The sequence below is a fragment of the Solea solea genome, chromosome 14 (assembly GCF_958295425.1).
Source record: "Solea solea chromosome 14, fSolSol10.1, whole genome shotgun sequence".
Classification (NCBI taxonomy): domain Eukaryota; kingdom Metazoa; phylum Chordata; class Actinopteri; order Pleuronectiformes; family Soleidae; genus Solea; species Solea solea.
Genome location: NC_081147.1, coordinates 26,833,863 through 26,850,503, shown reverse-complemented (window position 1 = coordinate 26,850,503; position 16,641 = coordinate 26,833,863). Strand labels below are relative to the sequence as shown.

The 16,641-nt window shown below is 42.3% G+C and overlaps 2 protein-coding genes across 6 annotated transcripts in view; one reads left to right on the top strand and one right to left on the bottom strand.

Annotated features, from left to right (window-relative positions):
• The window catches only part of LOC131472140 (F-BAR and double SH3 domains protein 1-like), an 11,157-nt gene extending 4,884 nt beyond the window's left edge, over positions 1-6,273 (top strand). For 2 of the 3 annotated variants that reach the window (XR_009242065.1, XR_009242064.1), the window contains exons 12-21: positions 415-519; positions 1,690-1,845; positions 1,939-2,067; positions 2,318-2,401; positions 3,286-3,430; positions 4,611-4,711; positions 4,776-4,877; positions 4,955-5,099; positions 5,583-5,970; positions 6,064-6,156. Coding sequence is in view for 1 of the 3 variants with exons in the window: in XM_058649027.1 (XP_058505010.1) it covers positions 415-519; positions 1,690-1,845; positions 1,939-2,067; positions 2,318-2,401; positions 3,286-3,430; positions 4,611-4,711; positions 4,776-4,877; positions 4,955-5,099; positions 5,918-5,970; positions 6,064-6,129 (1,086 nt within the window). In the remaining 2 variants the exon portion in view is untranslated. Of the gene's footprint in view, positions 1-414; positions 520-1,689; positions 1,846-1,938; positions 2,068-2,317; positions 2,402-3,285; positions 3,431-4,610; positions 4,712-4,775; positions 4,878-4,954; positions 5,100-5,582; positions 5,971-6,063 lie in introns of all 3 variants that reach the window. The other variant, XM_058649027.1, reaches the window with a different exon arrangement.
• A 1,150-nt stretch (positions 6,274-7,423) lies between these two features.
• rell2 (RELT like 2) lies at positions 7,424-16,483 on the bottom strand. Of its 3 annotated transcripts, none has more exons than XM_058650641.1 (8): positions 16,086-16,483; positions 12,303-12,346; positions 11,386-11,463; positions 10,513-10,731; positions 10,243-10,305; positions 10,039-10,102; positions 9,544-9,720; positions 7,424-9,473 (listed from the first exon to the last, which is right to left on the bottom strand). In XM_058650641.1, the coding sequence occupies exons 4-8, from the start codon at positions 10,715-10,717 to the stop codon at positions 7,952-7,954; spliced, it is 2,031 nt and encodes a 676-aa protein (XP_058506624.1). In that variant the 5' UTR covers positions 10,718-10,731; positions 11,386-11,463; positions 12,303-12,346; positions 16,086-16,483; the 3' UTR covers positions 7,424-7,951. The 3 variants fall into 3 exon arrangements, with proteins under 3 accessions (XP_058506624.1, XP_058506625.1, XP_058506626.1); XM_058650642.1 differs by lacking the exon at positions 16,086-16,483 and adding an exon at positions 14,544-14,719; XM_058650643.1 differs by lacking the exon at positions 16,086-16,483 and adding an exon at positions 12,451-12,480.
• Between the last annotated feature and the right edge of the window lie 158 nt (positions 16,484-16,641).

The window sequence follows — 16,641 nt, the reverse complement described above, 5'->3', positions numbered from 1 at the left end:
GCCGTATGTAATGAGTGTGAAGCCATCACAGCTTCCTGTTGACGCCACAGTGTAGTAAGTCAACGTCTGCGTCTCTGCAGCAGTTCTCTGAACTCATTACTGCATTTAACTGTGAATGATTGTTGATGCTGTCAGTGCTCATGTGTTCAACCATGTGACAACAAACACAGCACATGTTTCAGGTTAAAGCCTTTACTTTAACAGCATCTCTGTGTATGACCTTTACACAGGTTCCTGGGCGCTGCTCTGTCATACTCATAGTATAGTCATACGCGATGAGGTTTTTTCTGATCATTTCATTCAGACTTTCTATTCCTAATGCGGAGATTTGATCATTCTTAGTATTTTAGAAATGTCCCGTGTCACATGAGGAGCTACACGTTGTCATGGTTACATGTTGTCATTGTATCTCAGGCTCTGCAGGTGTTAGAGAGTCGGCTGACGCTGTTGTCGGGGGAGACGGGGCTCAGTGTGGAGCAGAAGATCACAGAGGTGCAGGACAGCGTCAGGAAAGCCAAGGTAAGAGCTTTTCTCACTCGTCTTCATCTTCATCACACAGTTTTCCATAACACGTTCACACACACACACAGAGTTTTCTATAACACGTTCACACACACACACACAGTTTTCTATAACACGTTCACACACACACACAGAGTTTTCTATAACACGTTCACACACACACACAGAGTTTTCTATAACACGTTCACACACACACAGAGTTTTCTATAACACGTTCACACACACACACAGTTTTCTATAACACGTTCACACACACACACACACACACACACAGTTTTCTATAACACGTTCACACACACACACACACACACACACACACACAGAGTTTTCTATAACACGTTCACACACACAGAGTTTTCTAAAACACGTTCACACACACACACACACAGTTTTCTATAACACGTTCACACACACACACAGTTTTCTATAACACGTTCACACACACACACACACAGTTTTCTAGAACACGTTCACACACACACACACACACACAGTTTTCTATAACACGTTCACACACACACACACACACACACACAGAGAGTTTTCTATAACACGTTCACACACACACACACACACAGTTTTCTATAACACGTTCACACACACACACACAGTTTTCTATAACACGTTCACACACACACACACACAGTTTTCTAGAACACGTTCACACACACACACACACACACACAGTTTTCTATAACACGTTCACACACACACACAGAGAGTTTTCTATAACACGTTCACACACACACACACACACAGTTTTCTATAACACGTTCACACACACACACACAGTTTTCTATAACACGTTCACACACACACACACACACAGTTTTCTATAACACGTTCACACACACACACACACACAGTTTTCTATAATACCTTCACACACTGGCTGCACCACGCGTTTGTGGAATGTCAACAAATATTATTTCTATTATAAATATACACAATATACATTATTACTCCAAGTTTATTCAAATGAAGAAGTTTTTATAGAAGGTATCTTTGTTCTTTTTCACTTGAACAAACAGTGTTTTGTTAATAAATGCGTCATTTATTGAGAATGTGACTGAAATATGTGTTTTACAGAGATGATGATGCAGTTGCTGTAGATGTTTATTTCAGTTCCTCTGTCTGTCTGTCTGTCTGTCTGTCTGTCTGTCTCAGCTCAGCAGGATGAAGGCGGACGCTCGTCTGACTCTGTTGTCAGACAAAGTCTCAGGAATTGAAGAGTGGCGTCACGACGCCATGAAGCAGGCGGAGGAGGAGCTGGAGAGAGAGCGACGGCTCAGTGAACAGAGGAAGTCGACCGAGGACTTCTCAGTACGCACGACACACAGCATCACACCTGAGTCACATCACTCTCATCTTCAGATGACAGCATTTCTTCTTCCTGCTCTGATGTGTGTTTTCCAGGAGGACGAGTTTGAGTTGACTGACTTTGAGGACTATGATGATGAGAACGTGGACATCTTTGCAGATCCAGGATCAGTGTCTGGAGTGTGCATTTATCCTGCAGCCTGCAGAGTCATCTATAGTTATCAGGTACAACAGATACACCTGTGAGTCTGATAATATTAATCATAATAGATGCAGGAAACCCGTTCATTACGCACTAGCTCATAGAGAGATACAGCGCCACCTACAGGGGGGAGTTAGGGTTAGGGGAAACTTTAATAGCGTGGTTGTGAACAGGACTTGTGACTTTTTATTTGATATCTTTATTCTTTAACCCGTATGTGTCTAAAGATTTATAATAATCATAATTATGACAAAAGCTTGTTGTGTCCTTCAGGCTAGCCAGTCAGATGAGCTGTCAATCATGGAAGGGGAGGAGCTTCATGTGATAGAAGATGGAGACATGGAGGACTGGCTGAAGGTAAAACATGTTGTGACCCGGGTCTGGACAGGAACCACTACACCCACCGTGTGGCCCACATTCAAAAGTGTGCACATGCAAGCACTAGTTACTAGTTACTAGTTACTAGTTACTAGTTTTTTGTTTTTTTTTGAACAATGTTTTTATTGATTTTCAATAAGAACATATAAACACATTGTCCCATACCAAACCAGTTACACAATAATAAACAAGCAAACCTTGCTGTATACACAGACACCAAAATAAAAAAAATAAAATAAAAATAAATAATAAATAAATTAAAATATTAAATAAAATTGTCACACTCTATAGTCTTACAAACAAGTATGATCTATTGTTGCTTGAGAAAGTTAATTAATTCAAATTCTTGTGCTTTACCCCTAATTACATAGGTTAACTTTTCTAATGTAACACACCTTGCCATCTCCCTAATCCAAGATTGTGTAGAGGATACTTACTACTAGTTACTAGTTAATGGTGCTGGGCAGGAGTGACAGCAGCTGTTGACATGGTCACATGTGTTGTTGTGTGTGCTTTCATTTTCAAACTGTGGCAGAACACAGAGGAGACGCTGACACAGAGGCAGCTACATACACTCACAAACACATGCAGACTCCATGAACCGGGTCAAACAGGGTCAAACTGGGCTTTCTAAACCAGATCCTTGCATACTGTGAGGCTACTGAGCACAAACCTGTGAATAAAGCAGTTTCCAGTGCTGCTTCTACTCTGGTTAAAATGACAGTTTCTCCTTTTCTACGAGCACAGATGGATATGATGCTGCTGACAGGATCACACGTGACACGTTTTTAGTGTTTTCTGAATGGAAACACAGTTACATGAACATATGAGATGGTAAACTGTATATACTGTGATGTGTGCAGGTGTGTAATGCATGTGGTCAGGTGGGCTACGTTCCTGAGCGATATGTGCAGTTACTGTGTCTACAAGCAGAGGGCGCTGTTCAGCTGGACGCTTCCTTCAGCTCCATCTCATCCACTGGGAATAAAGAGACGACAGGAAACAGAGGTTAGCAGTGTGTGTGTGTGTGTGAGATGATTACTTACTAATATTGTATAAGAGGTCAGTGCAGTCAAAGGTCAAAGTGTCTTACACACATGTAAGACACTTCCCCACCCTAATGTGACTCACCTGTGTTTGATTCTCCTGCCTCTCCACTGTGCTCTGTGTCTTTGATGCTTCATGTGTTCAGTTCCTGAGTTTACGACACTTCCTGGTCCTGGTCCTGGTCCTGGTACTGGTCCTGGTACTGGTCCTGGTCCTGGTCCTGGTCCTGGTCCTGGTCCTGGTCCTGGTCCTGGTCCCTGTGTGTTTTGCTGTTTCCTCCTCCTCTGTTTGTGTTATTAAAGATAGGAGAAATGTGGACGTGCTCGTTTATTTTTTGCTGGGATGGGATGTTTATTAAAACATTGTCCACGTCTTCCTCTTCATCTTTGATATCTGTGTATGTTCTGTTACTCTGGAGTCTCTGTTTCCCGCTTTAAAAAGACGACATCAAATACACAGTAAGACGCTCAAGGGAGACATTTGGCAACTCTTCATAACTCTTGTTTAATCATTTATGATTGTTTGTAAACTCATTTATTTCATTACTTTTTTCTTTGTTTCTAAGATTCAGTAACATGATGGTGACACCTGTGTTCTCTCTCTGTCAGACATCACTTATTACTTTATTGTTTTTATTGTTAACTCACTGTAACTCTGTGACGTTCTGCATGTGTTCACGCCTTTGAAAGCAAAGTGTTCAGTAACGTCATTGGTTAAATGTAATCAGTCTGAGAAATGAATTCAACTAAACACAAAGTTTCCTCTGGTGTCCACAGAAGTACAGAAGTACTACAATGCTGTATCTGTACTTCACTACATGTTTTCCATGAGTTTGATACTTTTATACATTTTTCATGTGCTGCATCGTTACTCGTTACAGTTACTAAATTGTTACCAATCATGATCACTGTCAGACCCGTAGATGGCGCTGTGTAAGCTCTACAAGCTCTATAAGAAGATGGCACTTAGCAGCGAGCTAACGTTAACTAGCTGCTTACGTCACGCTGGATCACTGATGTCATGACGTATATAAACCATAGACCACTAATCACGTGCCTGTATTTATTATAGTGTAGTGTTTTACAGGGTAGCTAATGCTAATAGCTACATAACACAGTGTGTGTGTGTGTGTGTGTTTCAGGTGTAGCCAGAGCTCTGTACTCTTACCAGGCCCAGAGTGCAGAGGAGCTTTCCTTTCAGGAGGGGGCGCTCATCCACCTGATACGCTGTCGCCATGGAGAGGTGTGTGTGTGTGTGTGAGTGATTACAAAGCTTCCACACATCCACTGAAACCCTCTGTGTGCAGGTGGACGATGGTTTCTGGGAGGGCGAGCTGAACGGGCAGGTCGGTCTCTTCCCGTCGTTGGTGGTGGAGCTCGTACGTGAGGAGGAGAAACCAGAAGAAGACGTGAGAATTCTTTCCAAAAGCTAACGATGAACGAGCTCGTCCTCTGACTAACACGTCATGTTGTTTGTTTTCTACAGCCTCTCCTCACCCCGACCATGCCTCCCTTTTCTCTCCCCATCCCAGTCCCCCCAACCCCTGGCTGTAGCTCTCCAGTCACTAATACGCCCCCTATCTGTGCTGAGGACAAACAGCAGGCCTTTTTTCCAAGGCTCGCAGACAAAGGTGAGCAGAGTCAAACGTGTCTGTGATTGATTTTTAAGTTGTTAAAAATGCCAAAGAAGTGGGCAGAGAGGAGCAATGAGGGTGTGTGGTCTGATAGTGAAATCTGACTGGGATTATGAGCCTCTCTCAGATTAGACCATAAAGTGTGAACTAGTGATGCAAGCATGGACTAAGAGTTTGAATGTAGTAGCTGTGTTTGACCAGCAAGAGGCAGCAGATACACTGTAACTGTGGTGATACACAGGATTACACCTGAGAATCCTGGTTTAAGGATTAGTGGATCAGTTTGGTTCAGTTTGGATCAGTTTGGATCAGTTTGGTTCAGATTGGATCAGTTTGGTTCAGATTGGATCAGTTTGGTTCAGATTGGATCAGATTGGATCCGTTTGGTTCTGTTTGGATCAGTTCAGGAACAGCAAAGCTGCTGGTGTTTAGTTTGTGTTTCCTGTTTTATTTTGAAATTTCTCTCTCCTCTCGTTTCAGGTAACTTGCTCCTCCTCCTTGTGTTTTCCGTCAGTATGATTGACTGCCCCGCCCTGATTGTTTCCACCTGTTCCTCATTACCGTGTGTATATTATGGTCTGTTGTCAGGTCAGGTTCTTGTTCTTTTGTTTGTTACTTTGTTTTTTCTAGAACCTTTTCCTTTTTCCTGCGAGTGGGTTTTTGTTGCACTTTGAAAATAAAACTTTGTCTCCTGAGTTGTGTGATTGGGTCCGAGTCCTTGTCCCGGTGTGACGCAGTCTGGACTCCAGCAGTTCTTTTCTCTTTGTTTGTGAATGTGATAATGTCCTCTGATTTGTCTTCGTCTCCGTCCTCAGACGCTGGGAGCAGCCACACATCTCCAGATCTCTCCAGCTGTCGACTCAGACCTGTATGTGCTGTTTAAACACATCATAGAAAAGGACTGTTTATGTGTCAGTGTTTCATCTCCTTCATCACCTGTGTGTGTGTGTGTGTGTTTCAGTGTCGACCTCCTCCTCCTCCTCCTCCTCCTCCTCCTCCAGCACAGAAACCTTCGCCTCAGCCTTGAGTCAAAGAATAAACGCGTCAGCTCCTCTTCAGTTGTTCTGTGATGATGAGCAGAATCAAACAGTGCTGTTGTTTCTTTTAAACACTATATTATTATAACTGAATGTTGTTGAATATTCTGATTATCACTGTGTGTTTTAATAAAAAGATTATAGAGGATGTTTGGATGAGTACGGTTTATTCATGTGTAATATTCACACTATATAATAACCCTCTCATTTGGACTGAGGTGCGTCAGTGGCTGTTTAGAAATGTGACGACAGGAACCACAACATAAAGAACTTGTAGCAGCTGTTGTGTTAGATGAACAGCAGGGGGCAGCACACGTGACGGAGAGAATGAAGTGTGTTTTCACTCAGTCATAAAAGAGTGAGAGGAAGACCACAGCAGCTGCTTACACACTTCCTGGTTGTATTCCCATGAAGGCCCTTTGACCTTTGACCTGTGTCTGGTAAACTCAAAGTTTTCCATTTCCAGTAAAGTCTCAGGGGCCGGAGGCTGGAATGTGAATAAATAAAGAAACAGACTCTGTCACCATGGTGACATCTGTCACTGAGCTGTCATTTTACTCACCAAGGAAATTGAGATTATCTTCATGTTAAGTCATGAATGTGAACACTAAGCATGCAGCGAGCAAACGATGACGATGCGCTCAGGCCTGAGTATTAAGAAAAGCTCATTATGAGAATTCTTCAATGAGTTCTTCTTAATTACTTCCTGATAATTAGTGTCATCTATTGTAAGTGTTTGTCACTAATGTTCAGTTCACTGACCGAGCAGGTGTGTGTGTGTGTGTGTGTGTGTGTGTGTGTGTGTGTTAGAGCAGGAGGAGAAAAGAACCAACACAGCAAAGAATGATTCATTTAACGCATCTAACGCGGCTGCTGGACTTTAGCTCGCCTACATTAAAACTGAGCCAAATGTTTGAAGTTGTTTAACGTGGATGTAAATAAAAGCTATAAAATATATAAATAATATGAGCTCGCTCTGATAATTCTTTATGTTGCATTTTATTTTGTATTATTTAGTTACTCGTTATAATCTAAACAAACATGTGTAACACTAGTTACTGTGTCCACACATTCTGTGGAATTGTAATAACCATAAAATCACTAACATTGTGACACGTTTAATATTCTTACTGTGCTGCAGAAACACCATGTGACTCCTGAGGTCAAAGGTCAGACGGCAGGTCCTAAACCTCACGACTGACATGTCAAAGAGTCTAAAAGGCAAATCTATGAGGTCAGTATTATGGGATGGGAATCAGCATCAGACAGATAAAACTCAGACTGTACGAGTGTAAATAACAATCATGTCGTGTTTGTTTATTTCAACAATAATCACTTGTTACACAGTTGGAGAATCATGACTCAGCACAAATGTGTCGTTAACAGATTCATACGTTCATAAACGCTGAGTCAGAATAATATATCACTCTCAGCAGAGACTCAAGTCTCAGACCTAATGAATATATGGTTTTTGGGGGCGGGGTTAAGCGGCAGTCACCTGATTAAATCTATGTCAACAGGAAGCTGTGAAGTTTTTGAACCATCACTTTTTAACTTTGTTTCCATTTCATAGTGAAAGTGTTGAAGTTTGGTCGTGTGACGTCTGTCAATCATCAGCTGATCCAAAGTAAAAAGCATTACGTTAAAAAGCAAACGGGTTTTTACACTGTTTAAATGTTATTATTATTAATATTAATAAAGTTTCTGTCAGACGATGGTGTTTTTACATTTCCTAACTTTAAACTGTGATTATTAATCATTGCTGTGGTGAAATCATCATTACTTCATTATAATACATTTCTGTCTTTATGATCACATGATGGTTCTGGAGTCTTCACCTCTCAGTCCAGGGTGTGTTGTGTCCTCTTCCTCCTCCTCCTCCTCTTCCTCCTGCATCACCTTACAGTCTCTAATATCCTCCATCTCCACCATGTCGTCTTTCTCTTGGCTCATGTCTCCAGCTGCTGGATCAACGTTCACCTTTTCAACTTCATGAGTTTCTGCTGTTTGGTCTTTGACTGATGTCCAGGCTTCTTCTTCTTCTTGTTCTTCTTCTTCCTCTTCCTCTTCTTCCTCCAGCATGGTGACAACAGAGAACTCTCTCTTGCTGTCAGGACTGGCTTTGATGATGGCCACATGACTTACTCTGCTGCCTACAGAGGAGGAGGAGGAGGAGGAGGAGGAGGAGGAGGAGGAGCCTGGGCTGCAGGAGGACAGACACAAACTGCTCTGTCTGTCAGAGGGAGAGGACAGAACAGAAGCTTTCAAAGCTCCGCCCACTGGTGATCGTGGAGCGGAGGCCGCGTCGTCTTTGCTCCCGGACTTCACAGCCAGAGCAGGTGAAGCTCTTTGGTCTGGGATGTTGTCAGGTTTAGGGTTACTGTGCAGACTGTGTGACAGAGCGCCCTCTACTGGAGCAGCTGTCTGACAGAAAGTTTGATTAAACACAGTTTGACTGAATGATAGTTTGGGGCTTGGAGTGTTGAGCGGGGAAAACTCAGCCTGGGATGAGGAGGGAGTTTTTAACAAAGAGGAAGATGATGGGGTTTTAATCGGGAAAGAAGACTGAGGGGAGGAGCCTAAACTTATCAAAGCAAGGCTGGCACCAAAGCCCCGATCCAGGTCTGGGCTGCAGTCTGGGTCAGGAGGAGTCTGAGTGACTGGAAACACTGTGCAGGAACTGGACTCAGACTGACTGCTGGGGTGGACCAGGGTGAAACCTGGGATGGATCCCGTCATGGCAACGATGGGTGTGGATGTCTGCAGAGGTCCAGGATCAGGAGAGACCTTCTCTGCATCATGTTTCACTTTCTCCGTGGGAGATGAAATACAAAGCGATCTCGGGGCAGAAGAAGAGCCGGTGGTGAGGTCTACACCAGGTTCAGGACCAGAGCTAAAGTCCTGGGATTCTTTCTTTTCTTGGGAAGAGCGAGGATTAACGGACCCTGGGATGAGATGTTTTGGTTTCTCAGGTTTAAAAGCAGGTTTATCAGTAGATATCACTGTGTTCTCCTCCTGCACCTCCTCCTCCTGCACCACAGGTTGCTTCTGGACAGCGAGTTTCATAGCTCCAGTGTCCATGACTTTAATGGCGACAGGGTCACTGCCTCGCCTCAGCCCAAATAAGGTCACACTCTTCCTCCTCTTCCCCGCATTTGGCACCGCCCCATTGGCGGTGTCTGAGGCGGGTCGGGTGTCTTTGAACATGCTCCTCAGGTTGTAGCCGCCGCCCTTCTGCTCCTCGCTGTCCTGCGATTGGTCCAGATTGTCTCCTGAACTGACCATTTGACCGGGACTTCCATGGAGCTTCTTATCCGTGTGTGTGACGCGAAACCTGCGAGGAGAGCGACACGCGGTTTACAGTCGTCTTCACATGTGAGCTCGTGCTGTTGCACACGTGTTACCTGCCGACAGAGAAGACCGTCTGTTCTCCAGGCCGCTGTTTGGACCGCGGGGTTCTGCTCGGTCTGCGACCCTTCTTAGATCGACCCTGAGCACACAGGTGGCACGAGTTGTGTTCTGTGCCTGAGTGAACTGTGTGGTGATGAGGGGGAACGCCACCGAGAGACTCCTGACGCAGCCTGGGAATCAACATCATCATCATCATCATCATCATCCTCATCCTCATCATCATCATCATGGATGTTTCAAAGGGAAGTTTCATATGTGGGCGTCAGTTTACACACACACACACACACGCACGCACGGACACACACGCACGCACGGACACGCAGTAGTTTACCTGGGATCATGACACACACACACACACACACGCACGCACACACACACGCACACAGTAGTTTACCTGGGGTCGTGACACACACACACACACACACACACACACACACAGTAGTTTGCCTGGGGTTGTGACACAAACACACACACACACAGTAGTTTACCTGGGGTCGTGACGCACACACACGTTGTGGTTTCCCAACATCTCGTTGAAGGCTTCCATGTTAGCTGGAGACAAGCAGAGCCATGTTAGTTGGATTGAATAAGAATATAATCTAATCTCACATCTGTTTCTAACCAGCAATGACAAACGTGAAAAAGTGAAGAAGAAGTGCATCCAAAAATAAACATTTCAGCAACTGAGTCACCTTCATTCTCCATGATGCACTTGAGGATTTGGTCCACGGTGTCCTGGTTATCCTCATGTTCCTCTGAAACACAGAACAAGAAGAAGAACAACAACAACAAGAAGAAGAAGAACAAGAAGAAGAAGAAGAAGAAGAACAACAACAAGAAGAAGAAGAAGAAGAAGAAGAAGAAGAAGAAGAAGAAGAAGAAGTGTTTTTAAAGATCAAAAATGTGAACCAGTGATCAGTGTAAACAAACATCTATAAATGTGACTAATCTAAGGTTCTCACCGTCTGCGATGCCTCCAAGTTTCTCTTCCTCCTCCTCCTCTTCATCAGCATCCATGTCTCCAGCTCTGCATCTGTATCCCTTCATCTTCAGCAGGTGGCAGACGAGGAAGCCCATCAGGCCAGTGATGAAGAAGAGGAAGACCACCACAAAGATTATGTAGGGAGGGGGATGCTCCCCCACGCCCGTGGCTTCTAATTCAGTCATAATCTGGATCTAATCTGAGATTAAGAGAAAAGTGTTAACACATTAAATATTAGTGACAGCTGCTCCAACTCTCTGTCAGGTATTTAGATGCTGAAACTATAACTGGATATTATTATTATTTTAATAATATTAATAATAATAATAACAACAACAATAACAATAATAATAACCATGATAATAATGATGATAATATAATATTAATAATAATAACAACAACAATAATGATAATAACAATAATAATAATAATGATAATAACGATAATAATGATGATAATATAATATTAATAATAATAACAATAACAATAATAATAATAACAATGATGATAATGTAATATTAATAATAATAACAATATCAATAACAATAATAATAATAACAACAATAATAATAATAGTTCACTTTGGGAGGGCTTTACATTTTCAGAGAAACAGACTGTGATGGAGGATTCAAGACAAAAGTAGAGATGTAGGATTATTGGTCGTGTTTGTGTCTATAACACACAGATCTATACTTTTTTGTCTCTTCTGTGAAATGAACAACATATTTATATTCATACTCATGCTGCACCAGATGTAGATCCGAGCAAAATAAAGGACGCAGTAGCAGCTTGTTATTATCAGTCATTGGTCATTTTCCATACATTTTAAAGACAATATTATAATATTATGTACCTGATTCTGTCTGGTTCAAATCATCTTCTGTTGTCTTTTTACTGTAAACTGGTCGTCGTCAAGAATCAATCTGTAAAACTGAAAAAGAGACAAGAGGAGACGTCACCTGATCTCTCTGGGTTTGTTCACATGTCTCTGCTCTGTGTTCCATCACTGATAAAACACATCACTTAAACTAAAGGTTTAAAACGTTTTTGTAGCCTTTCAAATTCAGTAGAACACAGAAAAAAATACATAATATTGACATTTAGCTTTAGTTTTCATTATATTCAAACTCAGAAAAACTCATCCATCGACCCTGGATTAAGTTAGTGATGGATTCACATGTCGTGGTGAGACAGTGTCAGTGGGAAGATAATCAACCAGAGCCCCAGCTTGTGCTCATGTGTTGTGTAATGTTGTGTTAAATGTTTGTTTGTGGGAACAAAAACACTGTTAATGCACTTCTGAATCATAAGAGCTTCAATATAAACGGTGTTTAAGTTTAAGTCCCAGTGTTTTTTATGTAATGTGCAGATTCAGGTGTAAACATTAAATCTGTGATGATGTCACTGTTTCAGCACAAACGAGGCTAATATTCATTTTAATGATTCCCCCGACGTCCTTTTCCAAATTCTTCTTTTCTAACTCTATACAACAGAACAAAAACTGACAACATACATGATAAATGGAATGTCAACCACAAACAAACAAACAAACAAACAAACAAACAAACATAACGGAAAACTAGAAAGAAAGAAAACAAACAGGTTTAAAAACATATTTATGGTTTCACATAGATTTCATTGCTTCCTCATTAGGTTCTATAGTATCCTTCATGTAAGTGAGTACACACAGTATATACTCCTTTTAAAGACTGATCGTGACCATGTGACCGCGTCTCTCTCTCCTGATCACAGACAAATGAAGAGTCTTACCATCGTCTGTCTGTCAGTGCAGCCGTCTGTCCAACACGCTCAGTCTAAAGTGGGCCAACAAAAACACACACAAAAAAACCTTTACACACAATGTACAAATGTGTTTGTTGGATAAGAGGCAGTGTGACCCCCCCCCCCCCCCCACCACCTTAGCCCCGCCTCATCTCCAGAGAACGAAGGAGATGAAGGAGACAAGGAAACGAAGGAAACGAGGAAGACGAAGGAGACGAAAGAGACAAAGGAGACGAAGGAGACAGAGAACCTCCTCACTGGTTTATGAATGAAAGAAGTGAAATACAAACTATGCAGAAGTGTATTTATACGTGAGTGAATATAATCACACACACACACACAGGGAGCTCACGCATTTACAGCTTATCAGTGTCGTCCTCCCACTGTCTTATCAGTGTCCAACAACACCCCTCACACACACACACACACACACACACACACATTAGCTGTGACCTCTAAATATAAATATATAATATAATATAAATATTCCACGATCATTAAGAGTGAGTGAGTGAGTGAGTGAGTGAGTGAGTGAGTGAGTGAGCACGTCACAGATCTGATGATGATGATGTTACTGTGTCACTACTTTTGTAATTGTGCGTTAGCTGTAATTGAATGTCTTAAAAACAAAGAGGTTGTGTTGTTGGTGCAGTTACACATCGGCTTTAAACGTCATCATCACACCTGCAGTCATGTTTGTGTGATAATATTCAGCGTCAGAGTCAATGTGCTGAATCATCACAGAGTGGGAAGGGAACTGCTGCTGATGTTGGACAACATTTCATCTTGTTCAGATAGTTTATAGTGAGTGATGAGAGCTCACTCACTCACTCACTCACTCACTCACTCACTCACTCAGAACACAGGAGGAAAAACAGGAGCTCTTCAAACTCAGAACTAAGATTTAGACGTTCAAGTCAAATGTGGTAAAAGTGTAAAACAGATTCTGTCTCTGTTGACTGTAACGTTTGGACAATCTGATTTTTCTGTAATTATGGAATCAAATAAATCACAGACAATCACAGACATAAGATATTCCTCACTTTAGCTAAATGTGTCTGTTATAATTGTTGTGCTGTGTGTGTGTGTGTGTGTGTCACATGGATCTGATGTTGTCCATGAATAAAGCACTTGTTTTCAAAATGTTACCAAACCTGGAAATGATGTTGTTTTTGTCCACAAACCAAATGAGTGCAGTTGAAAGTTTGTATCCTCTAATCTAACTATGAGCAGAAGCTTCACCGTGTGTTAGTGAGAGGAACAGAAGTGGATTCATTCTGTCACAAAACTATTATTCTATTATTTATATAGAAACAGTCCATGAGGCCTGGGACAGTAGGAGCACGCTGGATGTGTCAGTCCATTTGTTTGAGTGTTCAATTAACGACGAGCAGTGGGGATATGGCACCTTGCTCAGGGATACAAGGTCAGGCAGGGAGTGGAACCAGCAACATTACGATTACAAGCCAAGTTCCTTTTCTTGGGCTGCTCATTATGTTTCATACTAAATACAGTAAACGATGACTGGCTTTGGTGCCGCCCTCTCAGCATCGTCCTATAAATAACAACAAGGGACTGACAGGTTCTACCGAGCGGGAGCCACTCCCCTTAGAACGAGGAGGTGTGTCCTTTACACAGCTTACAGCAGCAGAGCGATGACTCAGCAGCAGCAGCAGCAGCAGCAGCAGAGCGATGACTCAGCAGCAGCAGCAGCAGCAGCAGCAGCAGCAGCAGCAGCATCGTCACCTCCCTGTGATGCTGCTGAGGGTGAAGACACTATCATGACTCATGGCACTAAAGGGACGGTGACAGTGACAGTGACAGAGAGAGAGAGACTGGAACACAGTGTACACACTGGAGTGATGTTGTAAAAGAAGGCAAAGCTGTCACAGTGAAGCTGCTGCATCATGACACAGCTTGTGCTTGTGTGTGTGTGTGCACAGGAACATGGTGAGAAAGTGTGATGGTTTCACTGGGACAGTGAGTGAGAGTGTGTCTCTGCTGTTGCTGTTGTGTCCTGGTCTCTCGTCAGCGGACTGTAACACAATAGCTCTGCATAATATAATGTTTCTCAAAAACACTGCACTGTCCCTTTAAGAGTAATGTCATTCAGATCGGGTGAATATTCTGTCATATGTGTGTGAGTGTGCTTAGAGGACGTAACTGATGATGAAGAGTTAAAAACCCTAATCTAAAAATAGCCGTGGTGTTTTGTTCTTCATGACTTACATCCCATAATTCCTGCAGTAACAGCTGGACCTTGACGATCAGACTGTAAACTTCACTGTTTGGCTCATTAGGGAGTTTGAAGCTTGTGGTCCCAACAGATGCTCGTTTGATTCAGCAGAAAAAAACACTTCAAAATATCATTCATCCATTTGAGGGTCACAGGGGTCACAGGGGTCAAAGGGGCTATTATCATAGCAGTCAATCAAAAAGTGTTTCCATAAATGATAAATATTAAAACACATGTTTTAGAATAAATAAAAAGAATCAAATGTTCCCTTCATGTAAAAGAAGACTTTTATAAACTTAACATAACATAACTGGAGAATAACCCTCTCACAGATGTTGTGGGTGTGGCAGCAGTTAAGTGATAAACATTGGACGGAGTTCTCGTGGGAATGCTGGGAACTCTCTGACATCACTTCCTCTGCTCTCACTGAAGAGTCTCTGACACAGACACAGGATCTACCTTTGTCAAAGGTCAGTGAGACTCCATGACACCACCATCTCCACACCAGTCTGCCTGCCTGTCTGTCTGTCTGTCTGTCCTGAATGAATGAGGAGGGGGCTTCAGCCACACACACACACACACACACACACACACACACCACTCCTCATTTAAAAATGTTTAAACTTGACTTATTTATTGGTGAAATAATTCTTTTGAAATGTAAATATTTTATTCAAACTAAAGTAGTCACAATCATTGCTTCTATTTCACTACATCGTGCACCGTGATGTTTTATTTAAGACACTGTTACCTATGTTTTATGTCTCTTCGTTTACTTTAGCTGTTTTTCTTTGGTGTATTTTCTCATGTGAGCTTTTAAGTCTTTATTTATTATTTTTGTGCAGCACTGTGGTCGTTTTAAAGTGCTTTGGATTGGCTGGTGTATTTAGTGAGGAGAGTATCTGTATCCTCTCAAAGGCAGGAAACATTAGGAGTATTGTTTGTTTGTTTGATTTAGGATCAGATCTGTGTGTGAAACAAAGTTAGTGCACCAAATAAAGAAATGTGTGTATCCTTTTTACTAGTGTTTTTCTTGTTATTGTGTTTCTTCTGCACCAACTTAGTGAAACAATGTCCCTGTATGTTAATGATGTTTTTGCATCCGCTGATTTTAGACAACAAATCACTCTAACTACGTATTGATTGACTTTGAAAACAGAGGTTCATTCATCCATTCATTGACAATAATAACTCAGCTGTTGTAAGTAACAACACTACAGGCCACTGTGTATCAGGTACTCTGATACTCTTATGTCTGTAATGACCAGCGGAGCTGCGATGATTCACTGCATCATCATTTTCACCCGAGCAAAAACACAACAACACCCCAACCAATAACACGGTCACCCTCACCCTCACCCTCATCCTCCTCTTCATCCTCATCCTCACAGAGGACACAGAAGCCCATGTCCCACATTAACGTGTCACTACTATAACATACAGCGCTCTGGTCCACATGCTCCACACACACACACACACACGCGCGCGCGCGCGCGCACAGCAGACGCATCTGTCCACGCCGCGAGGACTCTCACCTTCAGCGGGCTTCAGCAGGATCACACTCGGGTCCGGTGCCAGTGTTCCAGCTGCCGGGTATAATAATGAGCGCGGGATCCTCATCCATAGCTGCAGGAGAGTCCGTGTCCTCAGACCGCAGTGGGAGGATGCGGCTGCCTGTCTGTCTGCTCAGGAGGACAGACAGACAGACAGACAGACAGGAAGCTGCAGGACTCCACGCGTTATTCCTGCTGCAACTTTCGTTGAACCTTTTTATACCCAGACTGAGCTGCAGACCAGCGGCACACAGCTGCACACAGAGGACATACATGTCATATTTATTCATCTACGTTATTGTAATGACACTATTTTAAATAGTATTTGAATATACGAGAGAAGGCAGGGAAGTATTTAGCATAATCTACCCTACAGGCTTGTATAAATGATTAAGTACAAGACTTGTGTTTATTTTACATTTATGGTATCAGCTTCAAAAACATTGTTTTTGTAGTTTGTAAAATGTCTTTGTATTATATTATTTTAATATATGAGTATATTATATTATTATATATAATTGACTATATATAGACTATA